The sequence below is a fragment of the Oncorhynchus tshawytscha genome, linkage group LG19 (assembly GCF_018296145.1).
Source record: "Oncorhynchus tshawytscha isolate Ot180627B linkage group LG19, Otsh_v2.0, whole genome shotgun sequence".
Taxonomy (NCBI): Eukaryota; Metazoa; Chordata; class Actinopteri; order Salmoniformes; family Salmonidae; genus Oncorhynchus; species Oncorhynchus tshawytscha.
Window position 1 is genome coordinate 54,789,964 of NC_056447.1, and position 13,236 is coordinate 54,803,199.

The window sequence follows — 13,236 nt, forward strand, 5'->3', positions numbered from 1 at the left end:
ACACACATATACACACACACACAGCAACACACATATACATACACACACACACAGCAACACACACACACTTACACACACACACCAACACACGCACATATATATACATATACACACACAGCAACACACACAGCAACACACATATACACACCAACACACATATTTCAGGCTTCAAACATAAAGATATAAAACTCAATTTTTTTTGTGAAGAATCAACAACAAGTGGGACACAATCATGAAGTGGAACGACATTTATTGGATATTTCAAACTTTTTTAACAAATCAAAAACTGAAAAATTGGGTGTGCAAAATTATTCAGCCCCCTTAAGTTAATACTTTGTAGCGCCACCTTTTGCTGCGATTACAGCTGTAAGTCGCTTGGGGTATGTCTCTATCAGTTTTGCACATCGAGAGACTGATATTTTTTCCCATTCCTCCTTGCAAAACAGCTCGAGCTCAGTGAGGTTGGATGGAGAGCATTTGTGAACAGCAGTTTTCAGTTCTTTCCACAGATTCTCGATTGGATTCAGGTCTGGACTTTGACTTGGCCATTCTAACACCTGGATATGTTTATTTTTTAACCATTCCATTGTAGATTTTGCTTTATGTTTTGGATCATTGTCTTGTTGGAAGACAAATCTCCGTCCCAGTCTCAGGTCTTTTGCAGACTCCATCAGGTTTTCTTCCAGAATGGTCCTGTATTTGGCTCCATCCATCTTCCCATCAATTTTAACCATCTTCCCTGTCCCTACTGAAGAAAAGCAGGCCCAAACCACGATGCTGCCACCACCATGTTTGACAGTGGGGATGGTGTGTTCAGGGTGATGAGCTGTGTTGCTTTTACGCCAAACATAACGTTTTGCATTGTTGCCAAAAAGTTCAATTTTGGTTTCATCTGACCAGAGCACCTTCTTCCACATGTTTGGTGTGTCTCCCAGGTGGCTTGTGGCAAACTTTAAACTACACTTTTTATGGATATCTTTAAGAAATGGCTTTCTTCTTGCCACTCTTCCATAAAGGCCAGATTTGTGCAATATACAACTGATTGTTGTCCTATGGACAGAGTCTCCCACCTCAGCTGTAGATCTCTGCAGTTCATCCAGAGTGATCATGGGCCTCTTGGCTGCATCTCTGATCAGTCTTCTCCTTGTATGAGCTGAAAGTTTAGAGGGACGGCCAGGTCTTGGTAGATTTGCAGTCGTCTGATACTCCTTCCATTTCAATATTATCGCTTGCACAGTGCTCATTGGGATGTTTAAAGCTTGGGAAATATTTTTGTATCCAAATCCGGCTTTAAACTTCTTCACAACAGTATCTCGGACCTGCCTGGTGTGTTCCTTGTTCTTCATGATGCTCTCTGCGGTTTTAACGGACCTCTGAGACTATCACAGTGCAGGTGCATTTATATGGAGACTTGATTACACACAGGTGGATTGTATTTATCATCATTAGTCATTTAGGTCAACATTGGATCATTCAGAGATCCTCACTGAACTTCTGGAGAGAGTTTGCTGCACTGAAAGTAAAGGGGCTGAATAATTTTGCACGCCCAATTTTTCAGTTTTTGATTTGTTAAAAAAGTTTGAAATATCCAATAAATGTCGTTCCACTTCATGATTGTGTCCCACTTGTTGTTGATTCTTCACAAAAAAATACAGTTTTATATCTTTATGTTTGAAGCCTGAAATGTGGCAAAAGGTCGCAAAGTTCATGGGGGCCGAATACTTCCGCAAGGCACTGTACATACACACACACATACACACTGACAAAGGAAGGAACTGTAATCAAACACACATTCTGTATACCAGGGAGTTTTATATGGTGTTTATTAGTGTGTGGTGCTGCTGCTGTGTTTTAATCAGTTAAACAATAGTTTAATGAACTTCTGTACAGTTACGGTCACATCTCTAGTTTGTCAGTGCTTGTTATTAGTCCTCGATCTGTCTCTTTTGTCCCAGGCCAAGCTGATTGAGTTCCACCCTCTGCGGGCGTCTGACGTACGTCTCCCTGAGGGAGCAGTGTTTGTTATCTCTAACTGCTGCGTTGAGATGAACAAGGCTGCTACCTCTCACTTCAACATCCGGGTGGTCGAGTGTCGGATAGCCACCAAGGTTCATCATTATTATTATTATTATATTATTATTATTATATTATTATTATTATATTATTATTATTATTATATTATTGTTATTATGTTATTATTATAATATTATTATTATAATATTATTGTTATTATTATATTATTGTTATTATATTATTATTATATTATTGTTATTATTATTATATTATTGTTATTATTATGTTATTGTTATTATTATTATTATGTTATTATTATGTTATTATTATTATATTATTATTATTCTTGTTATTATTATATTATTGTATTATTATTATATTATTATTATTATATTCTTATTCTTATTATTCTTATTCTTATTATATTATTATCATTATTATTGTTATTATCATTATTATTATGTTATTGTTATTATTATTATTATGTTATTATTATGTTATTATTATTATATTATTATTATTCTTGTTATTATTATATTATTATTGTATTATTATTATATTATTATTCTTATTATATTATTATTCTTATTATTCTTATTATTATATTATTATCATTATTATTATTGTTATTATCATTACAGTGGGTCCCAGTTGATATTGGTGTTCTCAACATCGTAGAAATAAATAAAATGCCACTAGAGATGCCTGGAAGAGAGCATTCAACATGTGTTATGACTTAGCACTCGACGGTTTTGTCCTGCTAGTACATCAAAACAAATTGTAATCAGCTGAAATGAGAAGGGATAAAACCTAGAATGCGCATTTACCTCAAACCACTGTGATTTTTTAAATTATTTTTTATTTATCTTTATTTAACTAGGCAAGTCAGTTAAGAACAAATTCTTATTTTCAATGACGGCCTAGGAACAGTGGGTTAACTGCCTGTTCAGGGGCAGAATGACAGATTTGTACCTTGTCAGTTCAGGGATTTGATCCAACAACCTTTCGGTTACTAGTCCCAACATTCTAACCACTAGGCTACCTGCCACCCCAGAATGAATTGAATTGTGTTCTTAATTCAATCAGAGGGGACCTGGAGTGAGGCCGGCTGCTGAAGCTGTCTCCTGTGTGCTGTAAATAACTCTATGGTCCCCCTCAGATGTTGGCGAAGGCTCGGGGGCTAGAATGGGGTCGGCTGCTGAAGCTGTCCCAGGTGCAGACAGAGCTGGAGGCCTCTCTGGAGGAGATGCTGCGGCTGGTGGCTGAGGTGCTGCACCCTGAGCCCTACAGCAGAGAGGAGGTCTGCAAGGTCCTGGGAATCACCACAGAACAGCTCTGTACAGACCTCCTTAGCCCCAACACACAGCACGGTAAGACACTGGTATTACTACCAGTTATTTTCCAATCGTTTCATTCTGAACAGGACCACAATTTAGTTTTGTTCCGTTCTACTGTTCTGACCAACAATATAAAGTTCTGAACCGGTTTGAACCATAAAAACAAGTAGGTGTTTATATCGTTCCTCTCTGTTCCTTTTTTAAAACCTGTGAAATCAACAGTTGTTTACACATTTAGCTCATTAAATGACTTCACCAATCAGTGCGGACGGAGCCGGCAAGCTAGTTGTTTACACCAATCAGTGCGGGCGGAGCCGGCAAGCTAGTTGTTTACACCAATCAGTGCGGACGGAGCCGGCAAGCTAGTTGTTTACACCAATCAGTGCGGACGGAGCCGGCAAGCTAGTTGTTTACACCAATCAGTGCGGACGGAGCCGGCAAGCTAGTTGTTTACACCAATCAGTGCGGGCGGAGCCGGCAAGCTAGTTGTTTACACCAATCAGTGCGGGCGGGCCGGCAAGCTAGTTGTTTACACCAATCAGTGCGGGCGGAGCCGGCAAGCTAGTTGTTTACACCAATCAGTGCGGACGGAGCCGGCAAGCTAGTTGTTTACACCAATCAGTGCGGGCGGAGCCGGCAAGCTAGTTGTTTACACCAATCAGTGCGGGCGGAGCCGGCAAGCTAGTTGTTTACACCAATCAGTGCGGGCGGAGCCGGCAAGCTAGTTGTTTACACCAATCAGTGCGGACGGAGCCGGCAAGCTAGTTGTTTACACCAATCAGTGCGGACGGAGCCGGCAAGCTAGTTGTTTACACCAATCAGTGCGGGCGGAGCCGGCAAGCTAGTTGTTTACACCAATCAGTGCGGGGCGGAGCCGGCAAGCTAGTTGTTTACACCAATCAGTGCGGGCGGAGCCGGCAAGCTAGTTGTTTACACCAATCAGTGCGGGCGGAGCCGGCAAGCTAGTTGTTTACACCAATCAGTTGTTTACACCAATCAGTGCGGACGGAGCCGGCAAGCTAGTTGTTTACACCAATCAGTGCGGACGGAGCCGGCAAGCTAGTTGTTTACACCAATCAGTGCGGGCGGAGCCGGCAAGCTAGTTGTTTACACCAATCAGTGCGGGCGGAGCCGGCAAGCTAGTTGTTTACACCAATCAGTGCGGGCGGAGCCGGCAAGCTAGTTGTTTACACCAATCAGTGCGGGCGGAGCCGGCAAGCTAGTTGTTTACACCAATCAGTGCGGGCGGAGCCGGCAAGCTAGTTGTTTACACCAATCAGTGCGGACGGAGCCGGCAAGCTAGTTGTTTACACCAATCAGTGCGGACGGAGCCGGCAAGCTAGTTGTTTACACCAATCAGTCAGTTGTTTACACCAATCAGTGCGGGAGCCGGCAAGCTAGTTGTTTACACCAATCAGTGCGGACGGAGCCGGCAAGCTAGTTGTTTACACCAATCAGTGCGGACGGAGCCGGCAAGCTAGTTGTTTACACCAATCAGTGCGGACGGAGCCGGCAAGCTAGTTGTTTACACCAATCAGTGCGGGCGGAGCCGGCAAGCTAGTTGTTTACACCAATCAGTGCGGACGGAGCCGGCAAGCTAGTTGTTTACACCAATCAGTGCGGGCGGAGCCGGCAAGCTAGTTGTTTACACCAATCAGTGCGGCGGAGCCGGCAAGCTAGTTGTTTACACCAATCAGTGCGGGCGGAGCCGGCAAGCTAGTTGTTTACACCAATCAGTGCGGGCGGAGCCGGCAAGCTAGTTGTTTACACCAATCAGTGCGGACGGAGTTGCCGGCAAGCTAGTTGTTTACACCAATCAGTGTTTACACCAATCAGTGGGCGGAGTCGGCAAGCTAGTTGTTTACACCAATCAGTGCGGGCGGAGCCGGCAAGCTAGTTGTTTACACCAATCAGTGCGGGCGGAGCCGGCAAGCTAGTTGTTTACACCAATCAGTGCGGGCGGAGCCGGCAAGCTAGTTGTTTACACCAATCAGTGCGGACGGAGCCGGCAAGCTAGTTGTTTACACCAATCAGTGCGGACGGAGCCGGCAAGCTAGTTGTTTACACCAATCAGTGCGGACGGAGCCGGCAAGCTAGTTGTTTACACCAATCAGTGCGGACGGAGCCGGCAAGCTAGTTGTTTACACCAATCAGTGCGGACGGAGCCGGCAAGCTAGTTGTTTACACCAATCAGTGCGGACGGAGCCGGCAAGCTAGTTGTTTACACCAATCAGTGCGGACGGAGCCGGCAAGCTAGTTGTTTACACCAATCAAGTTGTTTACACCAATCAGTACGGAGCCGGCAAGCTAGTTGTTTACACCAATCAGTGCGGGCGGAGCCGGCAAGCTAGTTGTTTACACCAATCAGTGCGGACGGAGCCGGCAAGCTAGTTGTTTACACCAATCAGTGCGGGCGGAGCCGGCAAGCTAGTTGTTTACACCAATCAGTGCGGGCGGAGCCGGCAAGCTAGTTGTTTACACCAATCAGTGCGGACGGAGCCGGCAAGCTAGTTGTTTACACCAATCAGTGCGGCGGAGGCAAGCTAGTTGTTTACACCAATCAGCGGAGCCGGCAAGCTAGTTGTTTACACCAATCAGTGCGGACGGAGCCGGCAAGCTAGTTGTTTACACCAATCAGTGCGGGACGGAGCCGGCAAGCTAGTTGTTTACACCAATCAGTGCGGGCGGAGCCGGCAAGCTAGTTGTTTACACCAATCAGTGCGGGCGGAGCCGGCAAGCTAGTTGTTTACACCAATCAGTGCGGACGGAGCCGGCAAGCTAGTTGTTTACACCAATCAGTGCGGACGGAGCCGGCAAGCTAGTTGTTTACACCAATCAGTGCGGACGGAGCCGGCAAGCTAGTTGTTTACACCAATCAGTGCGGGCGGAGCCGGCAAGCTAGTTGTTTACACCAATCAGTGCGGCAAGCCGGCAAGCTAGTTGTTTACACCAATCAGTGCGGGCGGAGCCGGCAAGCTAGTTGTTTACACCAATCAGTGCGGGCGGAGCCGGCAAGCTAGTTGTTTACACCAATCAGTGCGGGCGGAGCCGGCAAGCTAGTTGTTTACACCAATCAGTGCGGACGGAGTCGGCAAGCTAGTTGTTTACACCAATCACCAAGCTAGTTGTTTACACCAATCAGTGCGGACGGAGCCGGCAAGCTAGTTGTTTACACCAATCAGTGCGGACGGAGCCGGCAAGCTAGTTGTTTACACCAATCAGTGCTAGTTGTTTACACCAATCAGTGCGGACGGAGCCGGCAAGCTAGTTGTTTACACCAATCAGTGCGGACGGAGCCGGCAAGCTAGTTGTTTACACCAATCAGTTTAGTTGTTTACACCAATCAGTGCGGACGGAGCCGGCAAGCTAGTTGTTTACACCAATCAGTGCGGGCGGAGCCGGCAAGCTAGTTGTTTACACCAATCAGTGCGGACGGAGCCGGCAAGCTAGTTGTTTACACCAATCAGTGCGGGCGGAGCCGGCAAGCTAGTTGTTTACACCAATCAGTGCGGACGGAGCCGGCAAGCTAGTTGTTTACACCAATCAGTGCGGACGGAGCCGGCAAGCTAGTTGTTTACACCAATCAGTGCGGGCGGAGTCGGCAAGCTAGTTGTTTACACCAATCAGTGCGGGCGGAGCCGGCAAGCTAGTTGTTTACACCAATCAGTGCGGGCGGAGCCGGCAAGCTAGTTGTTTACACCAATCAGTGCGGAGCCGGCAAGCGGAGCCGGCAAGCTAGTTGTTTACACCAATCAGTGCGGACGGAGCCGGCAAGCTAGTTGTTTACACCAATCAGTGCGGACGGAGCCGGCAAAGTTGTTTACACCAATCAGTGCGGACGGAGCCGGCAAGCTAGTTGTTTACACCAATCAGTCGGAGCCGGCAAGCTAGTTGTTTACACCAATCAGTGCGGACGGAGCCGGCAAGCTAGTTGTTTACACCAATCAGTGCGGGCGGAGCCGGCAAGCTAGTTGTTTACACCAATCAGTGCGGGCGGAGCCGGCAAGCTAGTTGTTTACACCAATCAGTGCGGGCGGAGCCGGCAAGCTAGTTGTTTACACCAATCAGTGCGGACGGTTGCCGGCAAGCTAGTTGTTTACACCAATCAGTGCGGGCGGAGCCGGCAAGCTAGTTGTTTACACCAATCAGTGCGGGCGGAGCCGGCAAGCTAGTTGTTTACACCAATCAGTGCGGACGGAGCCGGCAAGCTAGTTGTTTACACCAATCAGTGCGGACGGAGCCGGCAAGCTAGTTGTTTACACCAATCAGTGCGGACGGAGCCGGCAAGCTAGTTGTTTACACCAATCAGTGCGGACGGAGCCGGCAAGCTAGTTGTTTACACCAATCAGTGCGGACGGAGCCGGCAAGCTAGTTGTTTACACCAATCAGTGCGGACGGAGCCGGCAAGCTAGTTGTTTACACCAATCAGTGCGGGCGGAGCCGGCAAGCTAGTTGTTTACACCAATCAGTGCGGGCGGAGCCGGCAAGCTAGTTGTTTACACCAATCAGTGCGGACGGAGCCGGCAAGCTAGTTGTTTACACCAATCAGTGCGGACGGAGCCGGCAAGCTAGTTGTTTACACCAATCAGTGCGGGCGGAGCCGGCAAGCTAGTTGTTTACACCAATCAGTGCGGACGGAGCCGGCAAGCTAGTTGTTTACACCAATCAGTGCGGGCGGAGGCGGCAAGCTAGTTGTTTACACCAATCAGTGCGGACGGAGCCGGCAAGCTAGTTGTTTACACCAATCAGTGCGGACGGAGCCGGCAAGCTAGTTGTTTACACCAATCAGTGCGGACGGAGCCGGCAAGCTAGTTGTTTACACCAATCAGTGCGGACGGAGCCGGCAAGCTAGTTGTTTACACCAATCAGTGCGGACGGAGCCGGCAAGCTAGTTGTTTACACCAATCAGTGCGGGCGGAGCCGGCAAGCTAGTTGTTTACACCAATCAGTGCGGACGGAGCCGGCAAGCTAGTTGTTTACACCAATCAGTGCGGGCGGAGCCGGCAAGCTAGTTGTTTACACCAATCAGTGCGGGCGGAGTTGTTTACACCAATCAGTGCGGGCGGAGCCGGCAAGCTAGTTGTTTACACCAATCAGTGCGGACGGAGCCGGCAAGCTAGTTGTTTACACCAATCAGTGCGGCAACGGTTTACACCAATCAGCGGACGGCAAGCTAGTTGTTTACACCAATCAGTGCGGACGGAGCCGGCAAGCTAGTTGTTTACACCAATCAGTGCGGACGGAGCCGGCAAGCTAGTTGTTGGCAATAAATAAGGTCACTACTGTGTAACTAGTACATTATAACTGGTAGGCTAGCAGGTCACTAGTGTATTATAACTGGTAGGCTAGCAGATCACTAGTGTATTATAACTGGTAGGCTAGCAGATCACTACTGTGTAACTAGTACATTATAACTGGTAGGCTAGCAGATCACTACTGTATAACTGGTAGGCTAGCCGGTCACTAGTGTATTATAACTGGTAGGCTAGCAGGTCACTACTGTATAACTGGTAGGCTAGCAGGTCACTACTGTGTAACTAGTACATTATAACTGGTAGGCTAGCAGGTCACTACTGTGTAACTAGTACATTATAACTGGTAGGCTAGCAGGTCACTACTGTGTAACTAGTACATTATAACTGGTAGGCTAGCAGGTCACTACTGTGTAACTAGTACATTATAACTGGTAGGCTAGCAGGTCACTACTGTGTAACTAGTACATTATAACTGGTAGGCTAGCAGGTCACTACTGTGTAACTAGTACATTATAACTGGTAGGCTAGCAGGTCACTACTGTGTAACTAGTACATTATAACTGGTAGGCTAGCAGGTCACTACTGTGTAACTAGTACATTATAACTGGTAGGCTAGCAGGTCACTACTGTGTAACTAGTACATTATAACTGGTAGGCTAGCAGGTCACTCACTGTGTAACTAGTACATTATAACTGGTAGGCTAGCAGGTCACTACTGTGTAACTAGTACATTATAACTGGTAGGCTAGCAGGTCACTACTGTGTAACTAGTACATTATAACTGGTAGGCTAGCAGGTCACTACTGTGTAACTAGTACATTATAACTGGTAGGCTAGCAGGTCACTACTGTGTAACTAGTACATTATAACTGGTAGGCTAGCAGGTCACTACTGTGTAACTAGTACATTATAACTGGTAGGCTAGCAGGTCACTACTGTGTAACTAGTACATTATAACTGGTAGGCTAGCAGGTCACTACTGTGTAACTAGTACATTATAACTGGTAGGCTAGCAGGTCACTACTGTGTAACTAGTACATTATAACTGGTAGGCTAGCAGGTCACTACTGTGTAACTAGTACATTATAACTGGTAGGCTAGCAGGTCACTACTGTGTAACTAGTACATTATAACTGGTAGGCTAGCAGGTCACTACTGTGTAACTAGTACATTATAACTGGTAGGCTAGCAGGTCACTACTGTGTAACTAGTATATTATAACTGGTAGGCTAGCAGGTCACTACTGTGTAACTAGTACATTATAACTGGTAGGCTAGCAGGTCACTACTGTGTAACTAGTACATTATAACTGGTAGGCTAGCAGGTCACTACTGTGTAACTAGTACATTATAACTGGTAGGCTAGCAGGTCACTACTGTGTAACTAGTACATTATAACTGGTAGGCTAGCAGGTCACTACTGTGTAACTAGTACATTATAACTGGTAGGCTAGCAGGTCACTACTGTGTAACTAGTACATTATAACTGGTAGGCTAGCAGGTCACTACTGTGTAACTAGTACATTATAACTGGTAGGCTAGCAGGTCACTACTGTGTAACTAGTACATTATAACTGGTAGGCTAGCAGGTCACTACTGTGTAACTAGTACATTATAACTGGTAGGCTAGCAGGTCACTACTGTGTAACTAGTACATTATAACTGGTAGGCTAGCAGGTCACTACTGTGTAACTAGTACATTATAACTGGTAGGCTAGCAGGTCACTACTGGTAGGCTAGCAGATCACTACTGTGTAACTAGTACATTATAACTGGTAGGCTAGCAGATCACTACTGTATAACTGGTAGGCTAGCAGGTCACTACTGTGTAACTAGTACATTATAACTGGTAGGCTAGCAGGTCACTACTGTGTAACTAGTACATTATAACTGGTAACTAGTACATTATAACTGGTAGGCTAGCAGGTCACTACTGTGTAACTAGTACATTATAACTGGTAGGCTAGCAGGTCACTACTGTGTAACTAGTACATTATAACTGGTAGGCTAGCAGGTCACTACTGTGTAACTAGTACATTATAACTGGTAGGCTAGCAGGTCACTACTGTGTAACTGGTAGGCTAGCAGATCACTACTGTGTAACTGGTAGGCTAGCAGATCACTACTGTATAACTGGTCAGGTCACTACTGTATAACTGGTAGGCTAGCAGATCACTACTGTATAACTGGTAGGCTAGCAGGTCACTACTGTGTAACTGGTAGGCTAGCAGATCACTACTGTGTAACTGGTAGGCTAGCAGATCACTACTGTATAACTGGTAGGCTAGCAGGTCACTACTGTGTAACTAGTACATTATAACTGGTAGGCTAGCAGGTCACACTGTGTAACTAGTACATTATAACTGGTAGGCTAGCAGATCACTACTGTATAACTGGTAGGCTAGCAGATCACTACTGTATAACTGGTAGGCTAGCAGGTCACTACTGTATAACTGGTAGGCTAGCAGGTCACTACTGTATAACTGGTAGGCTAGCAGGGAGGAGGTCCTCCTCCACCTTTTTGATACAAACCAAACTGTGTGTGCAGGATATGTTATTTTCAAAAAAGGTTCATTCTCCACATCTGCCTTTCCCACTGACCCTCCTTGAGAACTGTCTCCTCCATTATCATATCCTTAAAGGTAAATAACAGGTTTGACCTGCTATACCTGTCCTCTCCTCCCAGTGGCCCAGTTCAAGCTGTACCAGCGGGCCAGGCATGTATACGGCGAGGCGGCACGGGTACTGCGGTTCAAGAGCGTGTGTGATGAAGCTCCCTCCGCACCGAACGGCGTGCAGCGTCTAGGAGACCTGATGAAGCAGAGCCATGCCAGCTGCAGAGACCTGTACGAGTGCAGCTGTCCAGAACTGGACCAGCTGGTAGAGATATGTCTGTAAGTCCAGAACCACTCCATTCTATATGTTAACTATAGTTCTTTATATTAAAAGGGTTTAAACCCTTTCAATTTACAGGTTATTCTCACCCCACCCCCTTAACTCAGGAATAAAATCTCACCGTCATTCGGTGAAATAGCCTATATTGATTTACGTTGTCTGTCCGTGAGAGATTAAGTCTCATTTGAGATATAAAAAAAATCTAATTTCAAACCTGTCCATTAAAATACTAGATTTCACCGGCAACCTTGTAACTAGTGTGTTTGACAAATGGATGGTGCAACTGTTGATGCAGTTTCCTTGCTTGATTGCATTGTTAATTGATAGTTCGTAATTTAAGGATTTATAGGTTCCTAGAACCGTGCTTTCTCCATGTTTATTATGTTCTGGCTATCAGGCAGTCTGGTGCGGTGGGATCCTGGCTGACCGGAGCAGGCTGGGGGGGCTGTGCTGTCTCCATGTTTATTATGTTTCCTCTGGCTACAGGCAGTCTGGTGCGGTGGGATCCCGGCTGACCGGAGCAGGCTGGGGGGGCTGTGCTGTCTCCATGGTCCCCACTGAGAAGGTGGAGTCTTTCCTGAAGAGCGTCAGAGAGTTGTACTACACGGCAGACCCACGCAGAGCCGAGCTAGAGAAACACAGTCTGTTTGTCACCAAGCCTGGTGGAGGGGCGGCCATCTTCCTTGAAGACTGAAGTCAAAAAATGCTTCTCTTTACAATTTTGAGGTGAAATGTCTTCCTTGCCGTTTCACCTTTTCAGTATTTTTATACTATTATTTTAGTTGTGACTCTATGACTAATTCTCATGCCAAAATGACACCGTTGATGATTCTGGAATTTCAAGGGCAGTGATAATCAAAGCTAGTCTGCTCCCAGATTTGTTGTCTCCTTCTGTAGCCTGGTCCCAGATCTGTTGGCTCTGACTATAGCCTGGTCCCAGATCTGTTGGCTCCGTCTATAGCCTGGTCCCAGATCTGTTGGCTCCGTCTATAGCCTGGTCCCAGATCTGTTGGCTCCGTCTATAGCCTGGTCCCAGATCTGTTGGCTCCGTCTATAGCCTGGTCCCAGATCTGTTGGCTCCGTCTATAGCCCGGTCCCAGATCTGTTGTCTCCTTCTGTAGCCCGATCCCAGATCTGTTTTCTCCTTCTATAGCCTGATGCTAGATCTGTTTTCTCCTTCTATAGCCTGGTCCCAGATCTGTTTTCTCCTTCTATAGCCTGATTCTAGATCTGTTTTCTCCTTCTATAGCCTGATTCTAGATCTGTTTTCTCCTTCTATATCCTGGTCCCAGATCTGTTTTCTCCTTCTATAGCCTGGTCCCAGATCTGTTTTCTCCTTCTATAGCCTGATGCTAGATCTGTTTTCTCCTTCTATAGCCTGGTCCCAGATCTGTTTTCTCCTTCTATAGCCTGATTCTAGATCTGTTTTCTCCTTCTATAGCCTGGTCCCAGATCTGTTTTCTCCTTCTATAGCCTGATTCTAGATCTGTTTTCTCCTTCTATAGCCTGGTCCCAGATCTGTTTTCTCCTTCTATAGCCTGATTCTAGATCTGTTTTCTCCTTCTATAGCCTGGTCCCAGATCTGTTTTCTCCTTCTATAGCCTGGTCCCAGATCTGTTTTCTCCTTCTATAGCCTGATTCTAGATCTGTTTGTCCTCTTGCCAACTTCATTGCTTAATTTTCAAGCCAAACATGACAAGAAGTTGGCATGATAGCACAAAAAGACTGGCACTATTT

At 46.3% G+C, this 13,236-nt stretch overlaps 1 protein-coding gene across 1 annotated transcript in view; it reads left to right on the top strand.

Annotated features, from left to right (window-relative positions):
* The window catches only part of galk2 (galactokinase 2), an 18,095-nt gene extending 5,581 nt beyond the window's left edge, over positions 1–12,514 (top strand). The window contains exons 7-10 of the mRNA XM_042301913.1: positions 1,956–2,108; positions 3,173–3,383; positions 11,291–11,498; positions 11,986–12,514. Coding sequence (XP_042157847.1) covers positions 1,956–2,108; positions 3,173–3,383; positions 11,291–11,498; positions 11,986–12,193 — 780 coding nt within the window. The 3' untranslated portion in view covers positions 12,194–12,514. The remainder of the gene's footprint in view (positions 1–1,955; positions 2,109–3,172; positions 3,384–11,290; positions 11,499–11,985) is intronic.
* Positions 12,515–13,236: the final 722 nt, after the last annotated feature.